This window comes from Crocodylus porosus, unplaced genomic scaffold, assembly GCF_001723895.1.
Source record: "Crocodylus porosus isolate Cpor-Errol unplaced genomic scaffold, CroPor_comp1, whole genome shotgun sequence".
NCBI classification, from domain to species: Eukaryota; Metazoa; Chordata; order Crocodylia; family Crocodylidae; genus Crocodylus; species Crocodylus porosus.
Window position 1 is genome coordinate 2,844,669 of NW_017728919.1, and position 9,645 is coordinate 2,854,313.

The 9,645-nt window shown below is 42.3% G+C and overlaps 1 protein-coding gene across 1 annotated transcript in view; it reads left to right on the forward strand.

Annotated features, from left to right (window-relative positions):
* EPS15L1 (epidermal growth factor receptor pathway substrate 15 like 1) overlaps positions 1-9,645 on the forward strand; it is a 53,698-nt gene that overhangs the window by 1,605 nt on the left and 42,448 nt on the right. Inside the window, exons 2-9 of the mRNA XM_019538451.1 lie at positions 328-333; positions 4,289-4,332; positions 4,540-4,629; positions 6,204-6,251; positions 7,294-7,389; positions 7,798-7,860; positions 8,801-8,926; positions 9,203-9,262. Coding sequence (XP_019393996.1) covers positions 328-333; positions 4,289-4,332; positions 4,540-4,629; positions 6,204-6,251; positions 7,294-7,389; positions 7,798-7,860; positions 8,801-8,926; positions 9,203-9,262 — 533 coding nt within the window. The remainder of the gene's footprint in view (positions 1-327; positions 334-4,288; positions 4,333-4,539; positions 4,630-6,203; positions 6,252-7,293; positions 7,390-7,797; positions 7,861-8,800; positions 8,927-9,202; positions 9,263-9,645) is intronic.

Here is a 9,645-nt window from a genome sequence, read left to right on the forward strand (position 1 = left end):
CCGGCTGGCCGGGGCCGGGTGCCACCGCCGCGCTGGGCCAGGGCAGTCTGCGCTGTGGCCGAGCCCGGGGGCGCCGGGCCACGCTCGGCTCCCCGCTCCGCCCTCCAGCGCTGCCCGGCCCGGCATGGGGAGGCCAGGCCGGTCCTGGGGGGCCGAATGTGGGGCGCGGCGGCGGGTGGGACAGAGCCTGCGCCCGGCTCGTCCCGGGAGTGTCGGCTGTGCCGGCTTGGCGCCACGGCCTCCCCGCGCCGGCCTGGCACCTGCTGCGGTGGGCACCCAGCTTCCCCAGGGCCCTGCGGCGAGGGGCAGCGCTACGGGGCCTGGGACGCCAGCCCTGCTATACCCTGCCCCAGTCAAGGCCAGACCTGCTGTAAAGGCTCCCTTAACGCTTGGGGTTCTTGCCTGTGCTCATCTTGTTCTGATCTATTTAATTATTTTCTTATCCTTTAAATAACAATGCTGGCATTGCTCAGTGCCGTACATCCCTCCCCAAATGTCATCTAATTGATATTCTGCAAGAGTAAAAAACTACCCCTGCCTTAAAAGTGAGATGCTTTTCTCCGCTGTGCAAGGTCAGTGAGGACTCTGGGAGACGACGTGCCCTTGGTATGCCAGGCATATGTAAAAGGACATCTTTAAATCTGTTTCTTATGAGAGAGACCTGAATTCGACCAGCATCCTGTTGTGTATTGACAGTGTCCACTACCAGAAATTTATTTTCATAAAGCAGTAGTTGAGAATCCATAAGATTTACCAATAAAACATTATACATTTTATTTTTGATTAAATGCTAGTCTCTTATTTCCAGTCCTGAGTTCAAAATTATGGCTTTCTCCACTAGTTTTTGGGGATGCGCAAAACTGTACTAGAGAATAGCTTTGTAGCAATGCCCTCCTCCCTTCAGATGCATGCGTTTTTGCCAGAGGTGAAAGCTTTTCAGCTCATGATCAAAATGAGTCTTTTTTTGTTCATAACTTATAAACCTAAAGTCATTTTTTTTTTTTTGCTGGATTGGGTGCCTGATCCAAAATCATGTAAGTCTTGATAATTTTCCAAATGTTTCAAGAGCTGTTTGGTCATTGATCATACTGACTGTGACTGTGTTTCTGCCACCTTGATGAATCTGTTTAGCAGTCAGAATATTGTTAAATATTATTGTTCTTATTATTTGTATGCAAACCACTGTGCTATGCAAGCCTGCATGTTCCTTGTACTGAACATAAGTAATGAAATTGCACTCAGTATTGCTGAAAACAGGCATAAGTCACACTTTCAGGAGTTTTGCCTCTTTTTGTTTATGGTCAGATTGGGTACAGACTTGTAATCTGTCCATTGTCTCATTTAAAAGGACTATAAAACATTTTCTTTTTGGACATGAATCAAAGTTAATCGGACCTGAAATTAAAGTTAATTGGACATATGTTTAGCCCAGCTGCTGGGGCTGCATGGGTAACTGCACTGACGTTCAGTGCATCAGTCTAACCTTGGTGGACCAAATTTCCACCTTTTTTAGACTAGTCTGTATGTACTGGACTTCTATACTGTTACAGGTTTAGACTGATTTCCAATCACTGAGACTGGGTCTAAGTGTAAGATCCACACCTGGGCAAACTGAATTGGATTGGGTGCTCATTTTTGGCACAATTTAAATTGGATCAGCTCCTCCTCCTCCTGCCCCTGCTGTACTGCTCTGGGCAGCAGGTAGCAAGCACGTGGAAGTGGTGGGGGACATGTGCCAGGGGGAAATCTGCAGCTGGGCAGCTCCCACCCCAGCATGTTGGGCTCCAGCTTCCAACCCCCTTCCACTCATTCCACCTGTCCTGCATAATGAGCAGCCACGTATGGGTGGCCAAGTAGATGGAAGGTGGCCAGGAGCTGGAGCCAGAGCACCGCGTGATGTGGCAGGAGCCTCCTGGTACGAAGTGGGTATGGGCAGGACTGCAACATGGGCTGCCCTGGGTGGGAGTGGCAGGGCTTGGCCCCACGCAGAACACCACAGGGGCAGCCGTGGGCTGGGCAGAGGCGGGAAGTGAACCATATCTGCGTTGGCACTGTACTGCCCATGTGGGCTCCATGCTCCTCCTGCCTTCCCCTACCTCCGGCTGGATCCCAGGACCCAGCACACAGGCAGCTCCCCACAGACATGCACATTCTTCCCCCATACCCGTATACACACCCTATTCCCCCAAACACAATACACAAGAGTACGGCTTTATTTTGAGATATTATATAATCAACTCGCTATACAGTACGCAAAAAACCATAAAATAGGGCAATTATTTTTTTACATTAAAATATGTTATAGTAGATGTTTGATTTTTATATATGATTTTTTAATCTATAATTTGTTAAAATGATACCTTCCAAAAGATTTTGTGTACTCACTAAAACTCGTTAAATGACCTGCCAGTCAAAATAATTGCCCATGCCTGTCATAGTATTGCTATAACGTTCCTAATAAATCAAGTCGTATTACAGTGTTATGGCTATTTTATACGTTTAGGTTCTTGCTCTTGAAAATACATGTGCAAAATTAAGCTTGTGAGTAATCACAAAAAGTTAAAACCAGTAAGGCTGCTGTTGTTGAAAGTTAAGTTATGCCCATGAGCTTACAGGATCAGGTCGTAGGAGCATTCATATAAAGTAATGTAAAGATTTTGTGGAAGCTGTTAGTTTTTGGCAGAACTTCTTTAACTCAATTCCCTGCCCTTAGATTATTTTTTTTAAATAGGGAGTGTTGCAAAAATGGTTTGGTTATTTTCGAAAACAAGAAAAGGAGAAAGTATGTTGTTCTTCACATGTATACAAAGGAGGCTTTTTTTTCTCTTTTGGGGGGATCATTTATTGTTCTTTTTATTGGTCTCGTGGGTCTGTGCTTTGGACCTGGGACGTGAAATTTAGCAGTCAGAATTGCTGTGGTTATCGAACTTTGCTGCTCTTGCGAATTACAGATCATAAGTCTTTGGTCAGTTTATCTCTGAGCTGCATTTGGCCTGTGGCCCTGATGTTGAGCACCCCTGGAGTGGATGATCTGCCCAAGACGGTGGATGGGTTTTGATATCTTTGTGCTTATCATCTAGGCTAGGGGTAGTCAATTATCTGGACTGGAGGGCCGCTTCAGGAGTTTCAGTGAGTGAGCTGTTGCAGGTTGCAGGGGGGGTTGGGTAGTTGGTCCTGTCCTGCCCCAGGCTGTCTGCCCTGTACCCACCACTGGGGAGCATTGGTTCCACAGGCAGGGCATGGATTGCAGCTCTTCCCCAGGCACTGGCCCCATACTGTCAACATCCCCTCTCTCCACCCTCCCATTCTGCTCCCAGATGCCACTCCCTGCCTGCCTGCAGCCCTATCCCATCCGCCCAGCTCTGCATGCCCTACCCCCCAGGGTTCCCAGGCCAGTCTTCATGGAGACCCCACCTTCCCACCCCACCTACTCTGTCTGGCATCCCCATCAGTGACTGTGGAGTAGTAGGGCAGAGTGAGCTGTCACCAGACTGGGCTGCCAGGAAGCCCAGTCCATCTGCTGTGCTGCCCACACCCTGCTACGTACCTGGGAGCGGCAGAGACTGGCCACACATGCCACAACCCAGGCTGCCTCCCATGTCTGGGCTGGACAGGGCCAAGGGACCAACTGTGGACCGGGTAAAATCCCTTGGTGGGGCAAATCTGCCCCTCAGGCGGTGTTTTGCTCACCTCTGATCCAAGCTAAAGATCAGGTCTGGGATGTGATCAAATGTATGGATTGGACCAGAGATAACCTATGGAAGTTTTAGGGAGGCAAATGAGACGATGAGTGCTGGGGCTTTTATCTTTCCTGTCCATTTAACATGTAAAAAGTGTGTATGTGGTAGATGTTAACAGACACACCCTGATCCTCAGGCATAGACACCTACCTGAACAATGCTGTTTATAGGACTGGAACATTAAGTAAAAAGATAAGAACATGAAAAACAAGTGAACAGTGTGGTTAAACTACTGTTACCAGAATAATTATAAAAACTTGTCGGAGAGAGGAGGAGAGTATATGTATCTATGTACAATATAAGCTTATAAAAATGTTCCATAAGTATCCAGGGCATACAGTGTGCCCGAATTAGACTTTTCACTGTGTCATTTGTGGTTCCCTAGAATTCAAACGTTACATTTATAACTAGCATAATCTATTTTTGTGAATTGGTCCTAAAATTGTAATTCCAACTGATTTGTGCTATATTAGTATGTGCTTTTTTGTCACTCCCTTAAAGTGGAAGTTATTTGATTATGATCCATTTTTGTTTGACTCTTTCTTTTTAGCTTTCCACTGGGAATCCATTGTATGAGACATATTACAAACAAGTAAGTTTTTAATACTTTAATTTTTTTAAATTTAGTGTTTCTCTTGCTTCCCGTATTTCATTCTGGTTTCTCTTCCTCGGCTTTATGGTAGCTGAATGCCAGTATTGCTCTAATATTGTCTGTCTAAGAAACTGGCAATTTGTACTTTTCACCTCTTGTTTTTTATAGTTAACTTACTTCAGTGAATTATTCATGTTTGTGTTGCAGGTAGATCCCACATACACAGGGAGAGTTGGGGCTAGTGAAGCAGCTCTATTTCTTAAAAAGTCAGGTCTCTCGGACATCGTCCTTGGGAAAGTAAGTTAAGTGTGTGCGTGTGAGAGCGAGAGATGTGGGGGCATGTGCTTACAGTGTGTTATTGTTTTTATGCACCATGATCCAAACTGATAGTCAATGGACTTTTTTCTGAGAGAGAGAGGAAGTAATACACTGTAGCTCCATGTTTTTGAACTCAAAGTTAGGTATAGATCTGTTTTACCACCCAGAACATCACCTTAAACCAAAGCTCTGTTTTGGTGGACATTTTGAAAGCCTCAAAACACCACAGCAAATAAAATGGTTGAGAATTGGGAAGGTGACAGGATAGTTAATGAGGAAGAGGGCCAAAAGAGTGCTTGAAAAGAGGCAACCTGGCATATAAGAGGACTTTTCTAAAAACATGACTCAGTGTGTTAGATGGCACTAAGACAGGATGACTGAAAAGAACGTAGGTACCAACAGAACTAAAATGGAGATACCTAGAGCCTCATAGACTTGTATAGTGATTCTCAGCCAGGGTCCTGCAAGGTGCCATGCAATGTTAGCACTGCTAGGTGTGCAAACACATACATGTGATTCACAAAATAACTCAGAGATTAGAGACAGCAAAACTACAAGGATCAGTGTTAATTTCTGAGGGTTTTTTGCAACTTAAGAGTTGCTCTGTTGATTTTCTATAGTCGAAAAATACATTAAAGCTATGAGCTGGTATTTTCCGAAGGGTGCCTTGAATCTAGTGAGGTTGAAAACCACTAGACTAATAAAAGTAAAGTAAATCTGAAGGAAAGAGACAGGAAGCTATCAGAGACAATATACAAAGATGAGATTATGTATAGGGAGCAGCAATAGAAGAAAATGTCTTGAGCAGCCATATTTGTACAGATCTAAAGATGGGAGAAGTGAGAATTGAGGATGAAAGATATTTACAGTAATCAGGGTGAGAAATTATCAGGGTTTGGATAAAGGCCTTAATAGTGTACGGTGTCAGAAGAGGGTAGATTTTAAAGCTATTAAAGGTAGAAGTGCCAGAAAATAGTTGCAGTTCTTGTTGCCCTGTTGGAAGGTGCTCAGACAATATGGTGGTGATAATACTATAACAACTAAATAGAAAGTAAGAAACCAGGCACCAGGACAGAAGAGTTAATGTCTGACTGATTATTCAATAAGGTGAATAAACTTAAAAACAGTTATTTAATAAAGTATTAGAAAATTGCTTCCTCTCTCACTTACCTGCAGATTCAGGATTACAGCATTTTGGAACGGTAATCCCCTGCAGAATAGGGAGTTCAGGAAAATGCTGGATCATAATTTTTTGTGTATTGCAGCATCATATCACAAACGAGAGAATCAGATTTTGTGTGGGTCAGAGCTTCTTGAAGGCATTGACTTCATTGAGGTTTGGATTAGAAATTGTGTGAAGTTGAAGCAGATTTTAAATTAAAGAGCACTTTGTTTTTTAACTTACATTTTGTTAATGATGTAAAAATTTAATCGTTGTAGTTCAGATTTTGAAACTTCCAGCAGACAATTCAAGTATGAATGTTTGACATTTGAACTCCCCAACATAATGAATTTCAGTGGCTGATTTTTATTATCTGGTTTTTTTTTTATAGATATGGGATTTGGCTGACCCAGAGGGTAAAGGATACTTGGATAAACAGGTATAAGAAATATCTAGCATAAATTGATCAGATCGCTCTAGAATTTGGGGCCTGATTCAGGAAATCGTTTTTATTCAGAATATCACTTTAATCAAGTCCTTAAGCCCCTTTCAAGTTAAGTGTGTTCTTGCATATTTTACGGTATCAGGGATTTTTTTCCCAATATTTCTCAAAGCCAAATATATATATACATATATCTACCTTTCAAAAGTAGTGTAATTAGAATGTTTTAATAAGAGTAAACTGGAGACATTTCCATTGGTATGATTTTATATAATTGAACTGGGGGATCATCTTAAATTCACCTCATCCCTGCCTCTGCAGCAGGGAAAGTAGAGGTTGAGGATCAGGCAGCAAGACCCCCACCCCTTGCTTCCCAGTCTCTTACCCCTTTAATCTGTGCCTGTGCCTGGCTGCCTGTCCCCCAGCTGCTTACCGTCTGCAGTGGCTCCAGCTCCAGGACAATTAGCAGTGGCCTCAGGCTTGCACCGGCTCAGCCAGGTAGAAGCAGCAGTTGCAGCAGCAGCTCTGGGCTGGGCCAGGGCCAGAGTAGACACTAAGTTGTGGGGGAGCAAGCAGCAGGAGGACGGGCTGTGCAGTCTCCCCCACACTCCCTCCCAAGTCCCCCATCTCATAATCTCCCCTGCTCTTCCCCTGCCATGTGCCCCTATCCCTGCAGCACAAGCCCCCCCACCCCATCCCAGCCAAGGCGATGGCTTGGCTCCAGCTTTGCCGCAGAGTCAGGGCTGCAGCAGCCACCTGCCCCAGCCAGTACTCAAATGCAAAATGTGCTCCCCTGCCTGTTGATGGGAAGTGGAGGGTAGGAGTCTCTTCTTGGATTTGAATAAATACATTAAACCAACAGGTCGGAATGAGAGTCTAATTAGCTGAACATCCCTGCTTCTATGCTTTCACTTAGCCAAGTTACCTTTACCATTTTATAAAAAACAGTATATAGATGATTCTGCTTAAAAATAATGATTTAGCCTAGTTCCTTGCTTCAGTAGAATACCCTGAGTTTCCTTGTCCATTGAATTTTTAGGGTTTCTTTGTTGCGTTGCGACTCGTAGCATGTGCACAGAATGGCCATGATGTTACCTTGAGCAATCTAACTTTGACTGTGCCACCTCCTAAATTTGTAAGTAACTTTTTAATTCAGCAATTAAACTTCAAAAAAGAAAAAGAAACCTAGAATAGTCTTTTCTACCTTACAAATTGACTACTAGTAGGTAGACAGATTGTAAGTTCTTTGGGGCAGGGTCCTTCTTGGTTTGTGTGTATATAGAACTTAGCACCACAGGGTACTTGTCCATCCCTGAGTCTTGTAGCGGTGGGAGTAATACAAATTAATCTGACATTTTAATTTGTTTTTCTATTTGCATAAAAGATACAAGAGTGACCCCTGTCCTCCCACATGGTGGCAAAATGTATATGTGTACATATTTCATATGTATAGATACTTCTAAGAGAATTAGGCAATAAAAAAGAAAGTGACACGTGTGATAATGTCATGTTGTAGTCTTGTTCTGTTTTATTTTACTTTTAGCATGAAAGTGGTAGCCCCTTATTGATCACTCCTCCTTCAACAGAAAGTCACTGGGCTGTTAGGGTAAGTATACAGGACAGTACATTTGCTTCCAATCTTTGCATGGAAAAAGTGTTTTTTTGTTAATGTGATTATTTTCTTTTTGGCAAAATTATATTTTAGACATTGGAAAACCTTTATTATGGAAGTAGACTTGGGCACATGGCACACACAATATTAGTTTGTACTTTATAGTTGTAATAGACTTCTGTCAACGTCTGACGTGTTCTCAGAGCCTTGTTTTGTTTAGCTTTTTTTGCACGAACTGACAGATAGAATGGAACGCATGCTCAGAAAACGTTTGGACTTAAGCCGCATTTAGATCAGTGAAGATCTTTACCAAATCCATCTCCATGTGTGGTCTATTTGAAGCTTGAGTCCATCACTGCCTTGGCGTAGTATTGTTTGCCTGTGTTCTGGTTTCATTTAAAGAGTAGTTTGGAGTGTAATTTGTGAATTTTAAATTTTGATTATAAACTAAAAATGAAATTTCTTTTTCTGGATGATATATGATCAAATTATTTTAAAAACACGTTTCCACATTGCATGGTACAGTCTAAGGTGGGGAACAATATTGCTGAAAATAACAGTTCTTAGTACAGTAGATGCTTTCTGAAAGTTGCATAGTCTAAAATCTGGGCACAGAGATGTTCAACACAATCATTTGTCTTTCTAGTCTGTGCAGAAACTTTTTATTGTATGTCGTGCATCAGTTTTTCTGCTGTGATATAACCCCTTTTTGAAACTTCCAAAAACTTCTTCTCGTACAGAGAGAATAATCTCCAAAAGTTATTGCCACGACTTTTAAAACTAAGTTAAATGGAGTGCTTAAGGTGTATAGCATGAAAACTTGAAAGATAAAATGATAGATTACTGACCAGTCTCTGAGTTTTTGCAAGATCTCTTTTTTGACACTCACACAGGCACACTTTTTTACTTATTCAGGCTATTTCTTACCAACTAGGTGGAAGAAAAAGCAAAGTTTGATGGTATTTTTGAAAGCCTTTTGCCAGTAAATGGCTTACTTTCAGGAGACAAAGTAAAACCAGTACTGATGAACTCAAAGCTACCTCTAGATATCCTAGGAAGGGTAAGTATCCGATAAGTGTTACCTAGATCCTCCTTTAACTTGGGTTTTGTGAAATTAAAAAATTAATATGATTGGTCATAATAGCAGCAGTTTAAATGCGGGCAATATTTCAGATATACTCCTTTCTTTTTAAAGGTTGGCAAAAGTTAAGCTCTTCAAATCATTTTTTAAGCAATTATGTAAGTGGTCCATTTTTAAAAATCTGTGTGTTAATTTGTATTTTCACTATTTTAAATTTGTTTCTGAACTCTTACATTGTGTCTAAATTTACTATAGGTCTGGGATCTCAGTGATATCGATAAAGATGGACACCTGGACAAAGATGAATTTGCCGTGGTACGTCTTTGTTTCCCAAATAGCGCTGGTGAGGCTTCCATTTTGGGCACAGAACTTCAGAAGAGAACTTGAAAAATTGGAAGGAGTCCAGTGGAGAGCAACAAATATTTTTAGAGGCCTAGGAAACGTGACATACAGGAAAACTCTGGAAGAACTGGGATTATTCAGTCTGCAGAAGAGAAGACAGAGTGGGGATTTGATAATAGCCTTCAAATATATGAAGGATGGTTAGAAAGAGAGTGGTTATGGAATACTCTTTGTGGATGCAGATACAAGAAGAGTCTCAAATTGCAAAAATGGAAATGTCAAGGGCTATAGGCTGTACAGGAGGGACAGGATAGGAAAGAGAGGTGGGGGCGTGGCGCTCTATATTAAGGAGGAAT